This window comes from Pleurodeles waltl, chromosome 3_2 (assembly GCF_031143425.1).
Source record: "Pleurodeles waltl isolate 20211129_DDA chromosome 3_2, aPleWal1.hap1.20221129, whole genome shotgun sequence".
Classification (NCBI taxonomy): domain Eukaryota; kingdom Metazoa; phylum Chordata; class Amphibia; order Caudata; family Salamandridae; genus Pleurodeles; species Pleurodeles waltl.
The window spans coordinates 124,833,031-124,854,311 of NC_090441.1; the positions used below are offsets into that span (position 1 = coordinate 124,833,031).

At 48.3% G+C, this 21,281-nt stretch overlaps 1 protein-coding gene across 1 annotated transcript in view; it reads left to right on the forward strand.

Moving 5' to 3' along the window:
• The window catches only part of NLK (nemo like kinase), a 762,154-nt gene that overhangs the window by 611,885 nt on the left and 128,988 nt on the right, over positions 1 to 21,281 (forward strand). The window contains exon 9 of the mRNA XM_069226972.1: positions 18,864 to 19,062. Coding sequence (XP_069083073.1) covers positions 18,864 to 19,062 — 199 coding nt within the window. The remainder of the gene's footprint in view (positions 1 to 18,863; positions 19,063 to 21,281) is intronic.

Sequence of the window (21,281 nt, forward strand, 5' to 3'; positions counted from 1 at the left end):
TTTTAGTAAGGGGATCATTATGCCCTTGTTAGTAGATTGGGGTAATCTGTTATTATGCCACGCTTCTGTATATAGTGTGCAGAGTTTTGGAGCTCGTGTGTCCTGATATAGTTGGTAAAACTCTGAAGGGAGGCCGTCTGCTCCCGGTACTTTACCCTTTGCCATGCCCTGTATTGCCGTTTTGATTTCAGCTATTGTTATAGGGGAAGCTAGGGTTGCGCTTTCTTCGACTCCTAGTTTTGGGAGAGCAGGTGCTTCTAACTCCATAATCTGGGAGATATTGATTGAGTCGGTAGGGGATGCATATATGGAGGAGTAGTATTCGAAGAAGCAAGTGTTGATTTCTCTTTGGGCTAGTACTCTGTTACCTGGGCCTTTCTCAATTTCGAGTATTATAGTTTGTTGTTTAGAGGGTTTGGCTAGCCATGCCAGAAGGGCGCTTGCTTTGTCCCCTTCGGCGTGTTGTCTACTTAAGTACTGTTTATAGTCGAAGCGAGAGAGCCTCGTGTTTACTTCGACTATTTTTGTTTTAGTTTCCTGCAAAAGGGGGGCCAGTTCAGGGTGAGTGGGATGCTTACGTTCGGTGTCTCTTAGGGAATCTTCAAGTTTTTTAAGCTCAGACTCAATAGATCTACGAACTCCTACACTTTCCCCAATACAGTTGCCTCTGATTACTATTTTAAAGGATTCCCATTCTATTGATCTAGAGGATGCTGTTTCTGTGTTTAGATTGAAAGAGTCTTTGATACTATTGTGAAGGAAGAGTTTGAAAGCCTCGTCCCCCAGTGCCTCTGTCCCAAGTCGCCAAGTAGGGATCACCGGACTTTCTCTATTCCACGCGAGTGAAACCAGTAGAGGATTATGATCTGAAATGGTACGGCCCAAATACTCGGCTGACACCACAGTAGTTTGTAGTTCCGGGGATACTAGTACTGTGTCTAGCCTTACGTGTAGGTCATGTACTGTCAAGTAGAAGGAATATTCTCTATTATGTGGGATAAGGTGTCTCCAGCAGTCTTATTTGCCAGTATTGTTGCCATTCTGAAAAGGCTTTAGCAGTTTTTAGAGTTTGTGTTTGTGAAAGGGAAGGGTGCGATCTATTCATATTAATTTCAGCTATGCAATTAAAGTCCCCGCCTATCACTTTCGGGCTTGCCAGAATCGGACCTAGTTCCTGAGACAGTTTGTCAAAGAATTTCTTTTGATCCTGATTCGGGGCGTAGAGGCCCCCTATGGTTATTTCCCTCCCATCCAGTCTTCCCGTGACCACAACATACCTTCCGTCTTTATCTAAGATTGTGTGTAGAGCCTGGAATGGAACGCCAGGGCGCACCCAAACCAGCACTCCTCTTGCAAATGCTGAATAGTTAGTTGCGAATATTTGGCCTCTCCATCTTTTCCTAAGTGCCACAACCTCCTGCTCAAGTAAGTGAGTTTCTTGCAATATAGCTATGTGTGCCCCTTTGCGTTTAAGGTAGTTATACACCTTATATCGCTTGGATATATTATTTAACCCCCTGATGTTCCAGGTTATTAATTTGTATTTTGAGGTCATAGCCTTGATTTGATGGTTGTTGGCTGCTATTAGGGGAAGGTCACAAGGGCAATTTGTTGATACAACTACCTGTCGAATTTCTAGATCGAGAATTATTTAATGCTCTTAGAATCAGTGCACGATGTCCCCCTGAAATTAAATGAACTAACATAAACCCCAACTCCCATTCCCCAGGACCGGCAACTAAAACTCTTCCCGTCCAAACCGTTAACATTCCTATTATAATTTCCTAAAGGTGGGTGACGTGCCAGAGGGTGAGAGAACGTGACCCGAACCGTTCCCGGGGCCCGGCCGCATCATGATCATTTCTTTATAATATCCGCTTTTGTCGCAAATTTCCGGGACGAGAGTTGTACTGGGACCACAGTCAAAGTTAATTGATTTCGCTTAAGTACTCACGGACAGATCGGTCTGCGCATAGTAGGATCATAAAATTTCTTCTGAGGTTCCTGGTGTTATTTTGGGCAAGCTGGTAGTAGTGTCCCGCGAGGATAACGAAGAACCCCCGCAGCTAGAGTCAAGGTCCGAGAGGCTGCCAGAAGTCCGAGGTCTATGGCAGGCCCCCCCGCCCAGGGCAGCGGCTGAATCCATGGCGTCTCGCATCTCCAGGAGTGATTGATGTTTTGGGGGGGCCGCCTCCGTAACCCGCCTAGAGGATCTGCTGCATTTCTTCCCCAGCCTGCGGGGGAATCCGTGGAGGGGGGCCGAGGCAGTCAAGTTCAGAGATTCCAGCCACTCCCCCACCAGATGTGGCGATAAGAAGAAATGCGTTTTCCCTTCATGTTCTATTCTGAGCTTGGCGGGGAAGAGCATTGCATATTTTATCCCATTTTCTCGTAGAGTACGTTTTTGTTCGTGGAAGGAGGCTCTTTGTGCCTGGGTTTCTTTCGTGAAGTCCAGGAAGATCATGACCCGCTAGTTGTTACATAAAGTTTCGCCTAGAAGCCGTGATTGTGAGAGTATATAGTCTCTATCTTTGTAATGCAGCAGCTTTGCTATGATAGGGCGTGGTCTAGCTCCCGGCGGAGACACCCTGCTGGGTATCCTATGTGCTCTTTCTATTGCAAAGGAGGACGAAAGGCCCTCAGGGGCCACTGTGTTCCTAATCCAATTTTCCAAAAAGGATTCTGTGCTGTCTGCTGAGGATTCCGAACCTTCCGGTACCCCAATAAGTCTGAGGTTGTTCCTTCGTGCTCGGTTTTCTGCATCTTCAGCTCTGGTTTCTAACGTTTTAATTCGGGCGGTGATATGTGCTATTTCTTTAGATGCTGTTTGTTGTGCTAGGGATACTGCAGAAAGAGATTTTTCATTCGTCCCCACTCTCTCTTTCAGTTTACGGTGGTCATCTCGTAACAGTGAGAGGTCCGACGACAGATTGTCAATTTTTAGTTCAAGTGCTTCACGGGATTCTTTAATGGCTAGGAGGACCGTGTCCAGCGTTGTTTCTTGAGGAGTCAAATTGTCTGTGCTGGCAAGGTTGGTGGGTTGAGCAGGGTGTTTCACATTTGCGGATTCCGTTTGGCCTTGGTTTTCATGTTTTTTATGTTTCCCCATGTTTCAAGCAGTACTGTGAGTGGGAGGGATGAGTTGTATGCCCAAACTACCGGATGGGTCCGAGTCGTCGGACTCCGGTCAGCTGATCCTTTTTGTACTCCCTGGGCATCCCTCTCTTCTCCCAGGTTCCCATCACGGGGAGGAGAAATTCCTTTCCACTCTGAGTTTCCCGTTTGCGGGCACCTTCAGTAGGATCCTCTCAAACTCAGGAGAGAGAGGGGTGGTCGGGATGCGAAGTGTTTTCAATGACCCGTTCCCCTCTGGGCCAGCACTGTATGGGGGATGCGGTATCGTCTTCTGGATGCGATTTCACACAGTCCGCGTGCTTTTAGGCCTGGGATCGCGTATGTTTTACGGCACGTAAGTGTACCAATCTAGGTACTTTATGCAGTGTCATTGGGCACTAGGCCTTCCCGGGGTATCCAAGGTTCTCCGGTAAGTATTTTCCATTTGCTGGTTCGCCCTCGCCCCGGCAGGTGGACCCCCCGCAGCGGGCGGTCTCCAGTCCCAATGAAGGATGGTCAACCGCAGCAGTAGGGGATGTAATTTTTTTTCTCCCCCCCTGCGTAGGTGATGCTTTGAGCCCAATCCTGACCAAGCAAGGGGCCGGGGCCTCCTCCTCTACCCCCCCCTCGCTTACAGCTCCAGGGCTGCCGGGGGAGGCATTTGAGTCGATTCAGAGGGGCGGGCCCGAACCAGAGGTGTCTCTGAGGCCCCGTCCTGTTTAGGGCTCTTGCAGCAAGGAGGGCCCACCCCTCATTCCCCGAGCGTCCCTCGGCCGTGCCTGTTCTTTCCTCCGGGAGCGCTGGGGAATTTGCGAGGGCCCCTCACGTTCCGGCCGGCACTCTTTACGGCTCCGAGGACTTCAGGGCCAGCCGTTGCGCTCAGCCGCACTCCGCTCTTCTCTCCGCGCGCGGGTGGGGGTTGACAGCTCTCCCCCGCCTGCCTCCGCACTCACCGGACCTCCCCGATCAGCCCAGGGGTCCAAACGTCTCTGGCAGACTCCCCAGGTCGCGGCGGGCAGCCTCCGGCCGATGCGGGAACTCCGGACCTCTGTTTCTCTCCCCTCTCCTCAGTCGACCGCCTCGATGGGTGCGGTCACCATTTTGTCTTTTCCTGGCTGTCTGGGTAGTTCGCCTGCAACTGCTGTTGCGGGGATGAAATCTTCCAGGATGCGGTTTCCCCCGATGCCAGCCGTCCACCGGGGTTGATTCCGGCGGTTAACCTACTGTTCGGTGAACTTTGAGCGGTGGTAACGAAGGCCGGGCCCTGATCACAGCCCCGGAGCTCCGCGCTAAGCTTGCAGCCTCATCAGCTGCCGGCCACGCCCCAACTCTAATAAAGTCTAACTTTTAATTAGCTAGCGACATGATTCAAAGCTTCAAAATAATAGTTATAATAGATACAACAACTTGCCAAGGTCAGATTTGTTATACCTATTACAGGAAAGTAGTTTTAGAACTTACTATCCTGAAGCTACATGCAGCAGCCCTGTAGCAGCTTCTTCAGATTGGTCTGCCTTTCACAGTGTAAGCCAAACTGCTCCCTCAATAGGTGTGAAGAGCCCTGGGGCTGAAACAATACAGCCATTTGGTGGGAGCCGTTCGGTTTCCTGGTGAAATTAGGAGAGGAAGGGGCTGGGCTTCAAAGGCAGAACAGTAGAGGTCACATGACCCAGACCAGCCCCCACTACTTTGATCCCCAGCCAGATGGTAGCTCCCCTAATTAGATTAGGCGAGAGGCTGAAAGGGGACCTTTTGGCCACACTTGTGGTTTGGGTGAGCACGACACTTCATTTAGATTTTTGGAGAATAGTTCATCCTGGGTCAAAAATATGCCACACTTTGCAGGAAGTGGTCATAGCAGGGGGGAGACAACATAACCCCTATTGGTTGGGATGTCTTCCCCCGAACCACCACCGCCAACCCTGAATGGAGGCAAAGCTGCAGGAGCTACAAAGAACACTGCCTTGAACAACAAGAGAAGGACTGCCCTGCTGGATCCTTGGACTGCACCACTGAGGGCTTGCACCCAGAAGGACAGCAGCTGCTGCTCACTCAAGGCTCTATGACAGAAGGACTGTGCCTGTCTTAAAAGAAAGGAGTGGACTTCCTGAGCAGCAGCAGGTAGAACAATGTTGGAAGGAATCACCTGCAAGTACAAAGAGAGGATCATCCCAGTTGACGAATGGTGACTGGATTTTGTCTGGACTGTGCTGCTGCAGTGTGGGAGATTGAGTCCAAGACACCAGGAGGCAATGCAGAGCTTCTGAACCCTTGGCTGGTGCTAATGCACTTTATTAAACCCAAATGAAGTTACTCAGAAGAAGTTCTGAAAGTTTGGAAACTTTTAGCAAAGTTCTGTTAAAAAGAGGAAGACCAGCATTTACGATGAGAGTGAAGTCGGCGATGTCAAACCGTGACTAGGCCTGACTGTGCTGGCTTATCCCATTGAAAGCTCCGGAGCTCCTCACCGCTGAGGACAGAGACTTCCAGGGCTCACCGAGGCATTGCACTGCAGCAGCCTGCCATCGTCGACCTGAACTCCAGATTAGACGACCCAATCCCTCGACATCAAGTAAAAAAGGTCCAAAAAAGTGTGAAGGTAAAATCTTGACCAGGACCTAGCACTCACCCTGTCCGATACGCGTTCCATCGCAGTAGACCTAAAACCCCTACTGGATTCCCGCCAGCGGGTTTCACTCCTGGTGCCAGTGGAACTCAATGGATCCAGAGTGACTCAACCCGCAAGACCGCAACCTTCCTTGGAGCCTTATACAATCTTTCTTTCCAAGAGGGCGGTAATGAGAATTCATCATTCATTTTTGCCTAAGAAAGTGTAAGAATTCCATATCAATCAATCGATGACTGCCATGTTTTAAAATAATTCTTCTACTCCAGTACAATGTTCTCCAGACCCTTTAAATGTCATTTTTTGCAAGAAGAAAACAGAAACCTTGAGAAATTCAAACCAACTTTTTGACAATTATTGCTCAATATCTGGTGGTTAAGCCACTTTGCAACATTTAACTATTTGGTATACATTCCTCTACTTCCAGGCAGGCTCCAGACCAATTCTACCAGAGGAAAAGCACCAACTGCAGGCTGGTTGAGAAACATCCAACTAGCTGATTGATTGTCATGGAAATCTTAGTGCATTTACATGACACTACTGTGCTGACTCTGATAAAGGGCTGACTCTAATATGGTTCAAGTGGCTATAAAAAAACCTTTCTGATGGATACAACTACCTGTGGATTCCTCACCTTATGAATTCACTCTTGCGCCAGCATTCGACGGAAAATCTTCTTCCCAGCTCTCCACGAGGACGTCACAATTGCATGGTTCCACGCGACTTCGTCAGACGTCACCGTACCAATAAGAGGTCCTCTCCGGCGTGCTGACGTCGGTTCCCTTTTTTCCGTGCCTTCAACGCTAACGGTTTTCTCCTAGCTCTCGTTTCTGTTGGAGGTTCATCTTGTTGCTATCTGACTTTTTAGTTACAATGTCTCCCCCTAGGAAGTCCGGCTTCAAGCCATGCGGGGGTCGCATGTCGGTCACTGACCCTCATGACGAGTGTCTTTGGTGCCTTAGCTCTGAGCATGATGTTGAGGAGTGTGTGTCTTGCCAGAGCATGAATCCAAAGGCGTTAAAGGAAAGGGAGGCCAAGCTCTTTTTGGCCAAGGTGAAAAAGGGTCATAGGAGCCATCGTAGATCCTCTTCCCATGCTTCTTCGAAGAAGCATAAGAAACGGCGCCGTCATGACTCCCGGTGTCGTTCGGCTCGGAGCCGATCAAGATCGAGATCTCCATCTCGTTGGTGACGTGGGAGGTGAGTCCGACGGTGACTCCTCTACCCCAGAGCCCAGAGGCTTCTCCGGCACCGTCTGTCTTTGAGGTTGTGGCCCCTCCGGACAGTCCTCGATTTTCGCCTGCTGCTCAGGAGTCCGATGTTCAGCAAGCACAGGTGCATCAGGGAGAACAGCAGTATCCTGCCTTCCCGGCTCCGGGAGCAGATCTGGCGGCATTTTTGAATTCCATGTTCTCTATGTTCAATGCGATGGCCCCTGCTGGTGCACTGGCTGGTCCCACGGGTCCACTGGCATTTTCGTTGGGCTCCCCTGCTCCATACAAGGCAGCGCCGTTTATGCCATTCTATCCAGCTGAGGGTACGGGATGTTCGCCGATGACATTGCCACGAGGCCCTGTGGATCCCATGACGTCGCCTTCTAGATCTATGGCACTGATTTCATCACCCCGTCAGCCGGCGCCGATGGTGGTGCCACGAGCATCCTCAGCGCCATTAGGATCCGTGCCGGCGCCGGATCCGAGCGATGGATTCGTCCGGAGTCAACCTTCCTCTCCTGTTCCACGTCAGGTGTTGACGCCGAGGTTGGAGGCTCGATTGAGGTCACGCAGGAAGGCATTGCGACTCTTAGAGGAGGAAGAGTATCAAAGGCAGTTGTTGAAGGAAGGAGAGATTGTCGCGCCCTTGGGAGAGTATCAAGGCCTGGAGTCGGCCAGTGGGCTGGATACTTCCCCGGAATGGGACTTGTCTTCACCAGGGGAATTTACGGAGGAGGCAGCTTCTTTTCACACAATGATCAGGAATGCAGCGAACTTTTTAGAACTTCCATTGCTTGCTGCGGAAGTTAAGAGAGACATTTTAACAGAGGTCCTGCATCCTTCTTCAGCTTCTGCAGATCCTTTGCTTCCATTCAACGAGGCTCTTACGGAGCTCATATTAGAACTTTGGAGGAAGCCTGTATCATCGCCTGCTGTGAATAGAGCTGTGGCAAGGAGATACAGAGTGGCGCCTGGTGATCCGGGGTTTTTATCAAGACATCCTACCCCCGAGAGTTTGGTGGTTCAGGCCTCTTGCTCTACACAGTCTGCTCCAGGCCCCTTATCTGTGATTCCATCAGACAGGGATTCCAAGCGGATGGAGCAATCTCGTCTTGCAGCACGGTTCTCAAGGCTGCAAACGCTACCTGTGTGCTAGGTAGATATGTCCACACCCTCATGGAGTCCGCGAAGGCCATGGTTCCTGACCTGCAGCAGGATGTATAGAGACCATTTGGGGAACTCCTATCTGATGCGCAGGCTGCATCCATACAAATAATCCAGTCTGGCCTGGACTCTACGGACTCGGTGGCCAGGGCAATGGGTACATCTATTGCTACTAGGAGGCACACTTGGTTGAGGTCCTCTGAGTTTTCTTCAGATGTACAGACCACTTTGTTGGATTTGCCCTTTGATGGGGAAAAACTGTTTGGAGATAAAGCGGACTCTGTCCTAGAGCGCTTTAAAGATAGCCGGGCCACGGCAAAGTCTTTGGGATTGCAAGCCTCCTTTGCTACCCCTTTTTGGTCCTTTTGGAGGTTCAAGGGGTTTGGACGTGGAGCAGTTTATCGAGGGAGACCCCAGTCCTCGGTCCAGCAGCCTACCAGCCTCCCATATCGGTCCTTTAGCGGGTGGGGGAGGGTTAGGACAAGAGGGGCCACCCAGCAGCACCCTCCGTCATCCTCTTCCTCTGGAGGACAACAGCAAGGGAAGCAGCCTTAGTTTTCTCCCCTTTATCGACCATACTTCTCCTTTAGGGGAAAGATTACGTCTTTTTCTCCATGAGTGGGAGTTAGTTACATCAGACTCGTAGGTTCTAAATATTGTGAGAAAAGGATATGCTCTCCCTTTTCAGGAGTTTCCTCCTCCCATCCCTCCCCATCCCTCATTTTGTTCAGAAGACCATCTCCTGTTGTTACAGCAGGAAGTTCAGACCCTATGGTCAAAAGGTGCGGTGGAGTTGGTTCCAGAGCAGGAAAGGGGTCAGGGTTGTTATTCAAGATACTTCCTGATCCCCAAGAAGGACGGTCATTTGAGACCAATCCTAGACCTGAGGATTTTGAATTGGTTCCTCAAACAGGAGAAATTCAAGATGCTGACAGGTACTTCTGGCGTTGAACAAAGAGGATTGGATGGTGTCTGTAGACTTGCAGGATGCGTACTTTCATATCCCTATACTCAAGTCGCACAGGAAGTATCTCCGGTTTGTGGTGGGGTCGCAACACTACCAGCTTGCTGTCCTTCCGTTTGGTCTTACTTCAGCACCTCGAGTATTCACAAAGGTTATGGCAGTGGTGGCAGCAAGTCTCAGAAGGAAGGGGATATCTGTATTCCCTTACCTGGACGATTGGTTGATCAAAGCCAAGTCTCCAGAGCTTGTGTTGAGTCACTTGCAGATGACAACTCAGTTGTTGTTCAGGCTGGGTTGTTCGATAAATGTACCCAGATCTCACCTGGAGCCCTCTCAACGCCTCCTGTTCATAGGGGCAGTACTGGATACAACATTGAATCGGGCCTATCCTCCGCCTCAGTGGATCCAGGATATTCAGGCGTTGATTCCAATGTTTCAAAATGGAGCGGCTGTTCCAGTCCTCAAGGTCTTACGCCTGCTCGGTCTGTTCGCTTCTTGCATTCTGTTGGTCACTCATGCACGTTGGCACTTGAGGGCTCTCCAGTGGTGCCTCCGCAGGCAGTTGTTTCAACACAAAGGGGATCTCGAGGAGTCGATAACGATCTCCAGAGACGCTGCAGCGGATTTACGATGGTGGGCTGTGGACGGCAACCTTTCTCAAGGAAGGCCGTTTTCACTGCCACCTCCGGTGGCCACGGTCATGACGGATGCTTCTACTCTAGGGTGGGGAGCTCATCTGGGGGACCTGGAGATCAAGGGTCGTTGGTCTTCAATGGAACAGACTTTTCATATCAATCTGTTGGAATTGCGGGCGATACGTCTGTCTCTCAAGGCCTTCCTCACGTCCCTTCGTGGTCCGTCAGTTCAGGTCCTGATGGACAACACTACCGCGATGTGGTATGTAAACAAGCAGGGAGGAATAGGGTTGTATCTTCTCTGCTTAGAAGCTCTGCGTCTCTGGTCCTGGCTTCAGGACCATCGGATTTGCTTGATAGCAAATCATCTGGCCTGGGTGCACAACGTGCGTGCGGACTCTGTCGGCATCTTTCGATCACGAGTGGCGTCTCCATCCGGATTTAGTCCTGCACATCTTTCAGATGTGGGATTCTCCAGTGATAGATCTGTTTGCCACTCGGGAGAACGTGCACTGCCCGTCATTCTGCAGCCTCCAGTATCTGGTGCAAGGAGCTTTGGGGGACGCGTTTCAGATCTCTTGATGCAACCAGTTGCTTTACTCGTTTTCCCCCCCATACCCTTGATTCCTCAGGTTCTGAGGAAGATTCACCAAGATTGGGCTCAGGTTATTTCAGTAGCTCTGGATTGGCCAAGAAGGGTGTGGTACACGGACCTTCTCCAACTCTCGCTGGGCCCTCCGCTCCGTCTCCCTCTCAGGGCAGACCTCCTATCGCAGTCGCAGGGGCAGGTTCTACACCCCCACCTCCAGAGCCAGCACCTTCATGCCTGGAGATTGAACCGGGCAACCTCAGTTTCTTTTCTCTCCGACTAGATGTAGTGGATGTTGTTTTATCGGCCAGGCGACACTCCACTAAGTCAGTTTATGCCTACAGGTGGGCAACATTTGTGGCTTGGTGTTTAGAAAAGCAAATTGATCCTTTGAAGAATCCGCAGGTAGCTATTGTATACACCAGAAAAAGCGTTACCAAAGGTAAGTAACTTGTTCTTTTAGATCACTGCCTTTGTCAAGAAACATCAAACACAGAAACGGTGATGAGAGGCATGCTTGTAATAAGTCTAATCATGTCTAATCACAGACAATTGCTCGGGATAGCAATAAAACCTATTTTTCTTTTTCCCAACGTGGCAGCTCAGCTTAAACCCTGCCATATGTAAGTCAGTCTTGACCCTACTCCAGTAGCTACTGCCAGGTCAGGTTCTACCAGAAGAAGAGCAACCCAAGACCCAGTTTTGCCTTGGTTAGGTGTAGCTTGGTTCCAGTGCAATTTATTTGCTCTGGGGACCACCACCCACCTGGGCTTTGCTTTAAATATATTTGGGGAGCCCGTGGTCATCTCACGCCCCGGGGACCACCACCCCTCAGGGCAAAGTTTCAACAACAAAAAATTAAAGCGGGTCACTTTGGGACCCTGTGCCCCGGGGTATCCCTACACCCCCCAGGGCTATGTGAACTTTGGAGGGGGGGGACGTGGTCCCCCGCATGGAGCTTTTGATGGCCCTGGAGACAGCCACCCCCCAGGGGCCGGCTCTTGCTATGTCTCAGGTTGCCCACCCCTGGGACATAGCTGTTTGATCTGGCTTGGCTGCAGCTCTGTAGCTGCAGCCAAGCCACAGCAAACACTTTGTGTTTTGACAGCAGGACCTGTAAAGTAGCTCCCGCTGTCAAAACCCAAAGCTTTCATCTCTATCCCCTGCATGTGTGCAGGGGACAGAGATAAAATGTTTCAGCAACCACAGAGCTGTTTCTTAAAGCAGCTCCTTGGTTGCTGAAGCTGTGGGAACGCTGGGCAGGCCTTGAGGCTTCTCCTTTGGTCCCAGATAGCCAAATTTTGGAAAATTTAGTGGATTCGTCAAGCGACGCCAAAGATATAGGCAAGCAAAAAACAGCTTTTTCTATAGAAAATAGGTCCTAACTACCTACTGGCTAAGTACTCGGCTTCAGCCAAGTCCCAAGATGGCTGACAACACTTCTGTTGTTGAAGTGTTATCAGCCAATCAGATCTCTGCACAAGATTGAGAGGGGTCGCAATCCCTTTGCGTCCCTATATTTACAAATTTGGATTTACTTAAATTTCTCAAAAACTACTGAACGGATTTACACTGAATAACAAAAAGAGCTCTTTCTGGACCAAGAGCTACCTTTCTGCCAAATTTGGTGTAATTCCGTCCAGTGGTTTTTGTGCTATCGCTGTTCAATTTTTCCCATGGGAATTAACATTGTAAGCGCTCTAAATTTTACCCCCCTTTATCTCTGCCCCTGCTTGACGGATTGCCCGGAAATTTTCCAGACAGCACCTCATGTGACAGTCAAATTTTTATGGAAATATTAAGCTGTCTCACTCCGATCTGTGATATATAGAACTATTTTATTGGAGATACAGAAATACACAAATGCGTTTCGACTCTGAGCGAGTCACAAACGGACACATAACTATCAAAAATACCCATAGTATTGTGCTGGACAAAATATTTCATTCAGTATACTTGACAGAACTGTAAAGGGCGTGGACAGAGTTCCATCCAAGAAATATGTCCCCCTGGTATATATCATAGCTTGTGCAAATGTTTCAGCTGTATATTATGTCAGAATCAAATTCACATAATGGCTGAGTGCCCAACCTCAACTTAACCACATCGATTAAATTCTCATAATACATCGAGTGACTTGTATTATGAGAATTTGCTTCTGACATAAGTATGGGGTATTTGTGATAGTTATGCGTTTGTTATTAGTTGTTTTACATGTCCTACATGTCCCAGAATGCCTCCAAATGGGAGGACAGGCATACACTAAAAGAATTGTAATCAAAGAAGGACTTACTGACCGCGAGCAAGTCTCGCTCAGAGTCCAAATGCGTTGGTGTATTGCTGTATCTCCATTAAAATAGCTCTATATATCACAGATCGGAGTGAGGCAGCTTAATACTTTTTTGTTGATACAAATATATATATATATATATATATATATATATATATATATATATATATATATATATATAAATGTATATTTGTGTGTGTGCTCATGTACACGCATAAAATGGGTTTTAGGGCTTAATGGAGTAATTGTTTTAAGGGTTCAGAGATGAGTAGGAGTAAGGTGTTTTACGGTTTAGTGGCGAATAGTAGAGGTAAGGGGAGATACAGGATTTAATATAGGAGGGTTTGTGTGGTGGGCGTTGAGGGGGAACCCCTTCAAAAATTAAATATGTATTAAAAAAAAAAGTAAACATACATGTATATGTCTCTCTTTCTCTCTCTCTGTAGTAATTACATACTTCATATAATCAATGCAAAGCATGTGAATCCAGAAAAAGATGCCTACTACAAAAGGAAAATGCTACTTACTTGTAGCAATAGTTTTGCAGTTTGAAGCTTTTGGGATTCTCATGTGACCCACTCACTTCCCCACTCACCTTCGCAGTGAAGGAGTCTCGGTAAGCAAAAAGGGTAAAGCCTCAGAACTGTTAATTTCACTCTTATGAGACACGGGTCACCCAGGCATGGACAAACAGTATGAAGATTGCAGTAGTACAATGGTTACGTTCGTACGTTGAGCTTACGTTCAATGTCCTGGGAGATGGCACTACCCACCTCCGGTTGACGCCCAAAAGAGGAAAAAGGTCAGGGACAGTTCTCGAATATACTTTTTGATGGCATAATATTGTATCTGATAGAGACTTCTAGTTGCAGATTACTTACCTTTGAATTTCCCCAGGCGTCAGACTGGATCTGGAGAAATTTTCTTCAAGCAGTACCTCTGCGCACCGTCAGGTGGCGTCTGTCGACCCCGCGGTCATCGTTGGCAACGTGCTTGCCGTGATGACATTGTGGTCGTATATAGGCACCACCCTGGCACGCTGACCTCACTTCTTTTCTTTCCGCGCCAGCTTACGTGCCGACCAGAAGAGCTACCTCAGTCTTTTTTTTACTACATCAACATTTTTGTCGTATTTTTGACGAGTTCGTGGATGCGTCGAGGCAAGACCGGATTCAAGCCTTGCGACTCCTGTCACCGAACTATGTTGGTGACGGATCCGCACCTCGTGTGCTTATGGTGTTTGTAGCGTGATCACGACCCGAAGTCGTGCTCTGAGTGTCGGGCCATGAACCCGAAGGCTTTGAGGGAGGGTCCCTAAAGCTCATGGCTGCCCGACACTGGACTCCACAGCGCTCACGGTCCCGTTCGAGAAGGTCTCGAGATCGGCCGCGGAGTCACCACCACTCTTTGTCCTCCGAGTCATCGGGATAGTCGGGTCACAAGAAGAAGTCGTCGAAGAAAGACAAGCGTTCTTCGACTTCACCCCGTTGATTGGATGATACGACCCGGGAAGAGCGTCAACGCTCTAGGCTTCCATCAATGGAGTTGTCTTCTGGGTCAGCTCTGTGATTCCTGGACTTCCCGGGAGCCATACCCACCCCTGCCCAACTCAGAGTTTTACGATGCCATGCTTCTCATTTTTGGGCGGTCCAACCCACCTTCGGAGCCTTTGGGCACAGGTGAGTCGGTTGGGGTCCCTTCGTTTTCGAAGCCGTCGGTTCCAGACGGGCCCTCCGGATCCAATCGCTGATCCATCCCGACGCCGGTCGTGCTACGGCAACCTTCCCCGGTGTCGGGTGAGACGTCGACTTTCCCTACGTCGGTTGGGCCCACAATCGACGTTGATTCCATACTCATAACCGATGACCCGGAGCCGGAATGACGTCGATCGATGCCGAATCCGTTCTCTATGGGCTTTCCTGGGCCCATGGTTGATCTAGACCCTTATTCTTGTGGGTATGGATACGGGGAGAGTATGGAGGGGTCGCTGGACCCTTTAGAATACCAGCTTGACCCACAAATGGACTGGGTGCAGGATTTGGGTGATGCCTGTGGACTAGACACCTCCCCTGACACTGCTATGCTCTCTCCTCTTAGCGTGGCTACGGAGAACGGTGCTTCTTACTCTATGGTGGTGAGAAGGGCGGCTGAGGTCTTGGACCTTGAGCTTCCTTCTGTGGAGGTTAGGCCTAACATCCTAACCGACGTGCTTCAACCAGGGTCGTCTTCTTCCGAGCCCCTTTTACCCTTCAATGAAGCACTGACAGACGTCATTTTGGGTACTTTGTCCAGAACCAGCACAGGGGCTCCTGTGAATTGGACGATTGCCCGCCGCCATCGGCCTGCGCCATCAGACCTGAAATTCCTGAACTAACACCCCACGCCTGAGAGCCTTGTCATCCACGCTTCTTCTTCATCTGGTGCATTCCGTGCTGCACCCCCGGATAGGGAATCATAAAGACTGGATAATTTGGGGAAGAAGTTGTTTTCTTCCAAGAGTCTAGCGATGCGGTCAGTGAACACTGCATGCTTTTTGGGCCGCTATCCTGATACTCTCTGGTATACGGTCGCGCAAGTGCTGCCTGCAGTTCCGGAGGAGGCCCGGGCTGTCCGGTCTCAAGCAACAGATGGGAGGGATGCAGCTAAGTTCATGATTCGTTGTGGACTGGATACGACCGACTCTCTGGGCAGATGGGTTGCATTGACGGTGGCATTGAGACGCCACGTCTGGCTTTTCAGGGGATGTCCAGCAATCCTTGATGGACATGCCCTTTGATGGTACACGTCTCTTTGGAGACAAGGCGGACTCGGCGCTTGAGCGCTTTAAGGATTCCCGAGCCACGGCCCGGTCCCTTGGCCTCATGCCTGCCCGTTCCTGGGGATCAGGGAGCCAGCGGGTCGCCCAGTCCACCCCCACCCCCTCCTCAGCCTCCAAGCCTTCCTAGTCCACAGGTACATCAGGCGATACGCCATCACCTGCCCCAGTGGCAAGCCATTACCTCGGACAGGTGGGTACTCCAAATTGTCCAAAGGGGCTACTCCCTCCCCTTCGAACCATCTCCTCCAGCCATGCCACTTTCATACAGCCAGATATCGGAGGATCATATGTCGCTTCTCCGTGAGGAAATCTAACCCCTCTTCGCCAAAGGAGCTATAGAAAGGGTTCCGTTGCCAGAAGGAGGTTGTGGTTGCTATTCCCGCTACTTTCTGGTTCCGAAAAAGGACAAAGGTCTTCGACCTATATTAGATCTTCGGTCCCTCAATCTCTTCCTATAAAAGGAGAAGTCCAAAATGTTAACATTGGCTTAGGTCCTATCTACCCTGGATCCTGGAGACTGGATGGTAGCGTTGGACTTGCAAGACGCATACTTCCACATTCCCTTCTTGCTGGCCCACCGGCGTTACCTACGATTCGTGTTAGGTCATGAGCACTTTCAGTTTACCGTGCTTCCCTTTGGCCTTACCAGTGCCCCTCGATTGTTCACGAAAGTGATGGTAATGTTGGCAGCTCATCTGCGCAGGTTAGGGCTTCCAGTCTTCCTCTACCTCGACGATTGGCTGTTGAAGGTGAACTTGCCCCAGACAGTCGTCTCCCACCTCCAGACTACGGCAAACCTTTTGGATTCGCTGGGGTTCACTATCAACGTGCGAAGTCACACCTGACTCCTTCTCAGAAGCACCCTTTCATCGGAGCTGTTCTGGATAGAGTGCAGTTTCAGGCATATCCTTCCGAAAAGCGAGTCCAGGATATTCAGGCTATGATACCAATGTTTCAGCCTCTATCCTGGATTTCGGTGAGAATGACTCTGAGGCTGCTGGGTCTCATGGCCTCCTGCATCCTGTTGGTTCAAAATGCCAGATGGCATATGCCGGCTGCCATGGTGGTTAACGAATCAGGATTGGGTCAAGGACAGATCCCTCTCCTTCCCCAACCAGATCTTACAATCGTGACAGATGCGTCACTTCTGGGATGGGGTGGCCACATGGGAGAGGCAGAGATCAGAGGTAGCATTGAAAGCATGTCTTCCCTCCCTCAAGGGGAAAGCAGTGCAGGTGCAGGTGTTCAGACAACACCACTGCCATATGGTATTGCAACAGCCAAGGTGGAGTGGGGTCGTGGACTCTTTGTCAAGAGGCCCTTCGTCTCTAGACTTGGCTGGAACATCAGGGCATTTCCCTGGTGATTCAACATCTGGCAGGCTCCCTGAATGTCAGAGCAGACGAACCCAGCCGACGATGCATGGTCGACCACAAATGCCGTCTCCATCCGGAGGTGGTACAAGGTCTCTTCCTGCAGTGGGGAGAACCTTGGTTAGACTTGTTCGCCTCCGTAGAGAACGGGCATTGTCAGCTGTTTTGCGTGTTGGAGTTTCCAAGGCGGCACTCGCTCGGCGATGCTTTTCATCGCGACTGGAACTCAGGCCTCCTGTATGCGTTTCTGCCAATACCACTTCTGCCCAGAGTTCCGAAGAAGATCAGGCAAGACCGGGCCCAAGTAATACTGGGCACGGAGAGTCTGGTATCCTGAGCTCTTGAACATGGCCATAGCTCCTCTGATCAGACTGCCTCTTTGGGAGGATCTTCTGTTGCAGCAGCGGGGAAGATCCTCCACCCTAACCTGTCAACTCTGCGACTTCTTGCGTGGAGATTGAGCGGCGACAGTTGACGTCTTTCGACTTGCCACCCGAAGTCTGTGACGTTATCTTAGAAGCCAGGCGTCCCTCAACCAAAACTGTATACGCCTGTCGTTGGAAGAAACTTGTGGCATGGTGCATCGACAATTCTGTTGATCCTCTATCTGCTCCTCTCTCTCAGGTCCTTCTCTTTATTCTTTCCCTTGCCCGGCAGGGTTCCACCTTGGGCACTTTTAAGGGATACCTCTCTGCTATCTCTGCTTTCTTAAGGTTACCTGATCAGCCTTCTTTATTTAAATCTCCCATAGTTGGGAGGTTTCTTAAAGGCCTCGCACATCTTTTTCGTCCTATCCCATTCATCATTCCCCAATGGGATCTCAACCTGGTCTTAACTTACCTTATGTGTACCTCATTTGAACCCCTTCACAACTGCCCTCTAAGGCTCTTAACTATAAAAACTGTCTTTCTAGACGCCTTTACTTCTGCCCACAGAGTTAGTGAACTCCAGACTCTGTCATCTAAGCCACCTTTTCTTGCCATACGCCCTGACAAAGTGGTGCTTCGCACGAGGGATTATTTTCTACCCAAGGTAGTGACACCCTTCCATGTCGGACAGTCCATCACGTTGCCTACCTTTTATGCACCCCACATCCCTCTCATGAAGAGGAGAGACTCCACCGTCTGGACCCAAAAAGAGCATTGGCGTTCTATTTTGATCGTACCAAAGACTTCCGGGTGGATGATCAACTCTTTGTGGGATATGTGGGTGCAAAGAAGGGGAAGGCGGTGCAGAAGAGGACCATTTCAAGATGGGTACTCTTATGCACCAAAATGTGCTACGCTCTGGCTAAATAGCAACCCCCTGAAGGTTTGCGAGCTCATTCCACCAGAGCTACTGCTGCTACCACAGCGTTAGCACGGGGCTTTCCAGTCCTGGATATTTGTTGAGCAGCAACGTGGGCATCTCTGCACACTTTTACCAAGCACTACTGCCTGGACAATCAGTACCTACAGGACTTTTTGGTGTCATCATCACGGCGAGCACAACGCCAACGACGCCCGCAGAGTTGACCAACGCCACCTGACAGCGCACAGAGGTACTGCTCGAAGAAAAATTCTCTAGATCCAGTCTGACGCCTGGGTAAATTCAAAGGTAAGGAATCTGCAACTAGAATATGTCTCTACCAGATATTTCGTTACCGAAGGTAAGTAACTTGTACATTACGTGTAAATCCAGGAAATCTTGAAGTTGGCAAACTATTGTTACAGATGAGTGTCTTTTTACTTACCGGCCATCATTCCTGTTAAGAAAGTTCAAAAAATAAACTGTTCAAACAATTTTACTCACTATAACCTATCAGCAATACATGACTGTTTATGAAACACTTGCCTAGGTTTGTGTGTCTGCATAGCCAGGCCTGATGTAATCGCCATGTAGTTGTTTCAATTCATATTCTAGATGAGTTTATTTTTTTCTATTGTAACTTCCTAAAACTAAAGTGTATGTAAGACTGTAAGGAAGTTTATAGTGAAAGACAATCTCTTAACTGGCAATACCTTTGTAAGTTTCTTATGTTGTTTGTGTTTACAGAAAAGCTATTCTTATTTATTTATCCTCAATGTATTGTTTACAGTCCAAAAGAATATCTGCGAAGGATGCTCTAACACATCCTTACCTTGATGAAGGCCGGCTGCGATATCACACATGCATGTGTAAATGTTGTTTTTCAACCTCCACTGGAAGAGTTTACACCAATGATTTTGAGCCTATCACCAACCCTAAATTTGATGATGCCTTTGAAAAGAACCTCAGTTCAGTTCGGCAGGTTAAAGGTGCGTTATATGCATGTCTTTATTTTGAACTATTTAATAAGTCTTCTGTTCTTTTCGCTACATTAGCAGGTATATACATTCTAAGTTTCAGACTTAATTGCTTGCCAGCTTGCTACAGGAAGGGCAACAGTCAACTTTAAGTTACTGGTTATAATCCCACAGGTCATTAATTCCAGCTAAGGGTAGCAATGTAAGGTTTGGTAATCAAGCAAGGCTTGCTATGAGTAGTGTTGTGCAATAAATAAAGAATATTGAGAGAGGAGAGGTTTATAAGACAGTGAAGTACTATTTTAGTTAAATCTTCTCCTTCTAAATAGTAGATCGACCTACAAAAGGCACTCAACTCCAGGATATCTGTTGTCACTTTCCAATAAGTTGTCCTCTGGCATATATCACACAGGTTTGATGCCTACTGCTGTGTGTGCCAACATTGTAGATTGTTTAGGAGAAACCTGAGTTTTAGCACTGACCTGTAGTCCAGACTACAGAATTACGAAAGATTCGGTGAGGGTACCTTTAACCTGCGTGGCAAAGCAAACCTCATAGACCTTATAGGTGTGAAAAACAAGTTAACAGTACTGCACAAAATAAAGAAGTTAAAATGTCCACACCAGTTTTGGGTGGAATATGAATGTTTATCAAGAAAAAGACAATGTATTTAAAGCAAAGAAAATAAATGATTTGCGTGTCATGGATAAAAGAAGTGGTAAAATTAAGAAGAGTTATCGTAAATGGAGGAAAATGAAACACAGACTAATTTCTTGAGGGATTAAATATCTGTTTAACAGTTTAGCATCAAACAGGCTAAACACAAAGTAGAAATGTTCTAAAGTCAAATCAAATATTATGAAATTTGTAATAGAAACTTCTAACTTACGATTCCTCATCTTTCAAATACTATGTGGATTTAAGACTGGATCCAGAAACTTTTGAGTTTTACCTCTGGATTCCGGTAGGTGGTGCTGTGAAGATCTACACAGACTCCATTCTGGGAATGTGCGAAGCATATATAGATGCTATTCATGTGTTCTGACATCAGTTTCTTTCTTTCGCCAGTATTGGATCTTTCATAGAGTCACATGTTTGAATCTTTCCCAGTCATCAAAGTCGTTGTCCCACAATATAATAGAAAGCAGTAGAGTGTTATACATGGCCTAGGACGACTAGAAACCATTCACTTCAGTGTCTTACCCACATAATTTAATAAGACCCAAAATCCAGCCAATCAGGTTGCAGCCCCTGTATAATACTCTCCTTAGAACTTTCCCTCCCTCAGATTTTTTACCACATGTTGTGCGATGGGAGTCTCCCTGATGAGCTCTGCTTAGTTATTCAGTTTTTCAACCATTTTAAGTGTGTGTGTGTATGTGTGAGAGAGAGAGACTGGTCTGGATGTCAGATTCAGCTAAAAAAGGACTATTCAGACCTTGTGGGTCCTTTAGAAAGAAAAGGCTCCTTCAGAAGATCCTCACAAGGAATCTATTTACTGTCTCCACTTTTCCCATATAGTAAAATAATTTAAAGTTAGTCATATTTTTTCTTAAAGATCCCTAAAGGAGAGGCTTTTGGTATGACTTCAAAAACTTAAAGCCAAGGATGCTCCTCTTTCTGAGGTAGAGAGTCAGGATTCTTCAGAGTCACATAGGAGGCCTCATAAAAGGGAAGGATCACAAGGTCAGTTGCCTCAGGATCCACCAAAGAAAGCTCTAAAAAAGACCCATCATGGGTCATCTAAGGGGCCTGCAACACATTCTCCAAAGTTGGCATTGCACTTAAAGAAACCCTCCTCAGAGCAGTTGATGGGGAAATTCGCCTTAACGACGATGAGAAAATTGCCTATAAAACCACTATCAACAACGACACCATCGATGATGGCGGTGATGAAGACACCAACAACGACAACATTGACATTAACGCCTATGACTACGGAGACGTGGACAAGGAAACCATTGATGATCCAGTTGATAATGGTAACAATAATACAGTTGACGGTAAAAGCCCTGATTACATTGATGATGGCATCATCAATGCCATGGTCAACGAGAAAAAGAATACATTGTCAGTCAGCTTTACTAATGCCAGAACATACCTCCCTAAATAAAGCTTCACCACTTCCGCCAACCCATTTGTTAGATGAGGAAGATTCAGATGACGAAGGTCCATTTAAAACTGCTCATAGTCCTTTTGAATTGAATATAAAATATCAGGAGGAAAGGGAG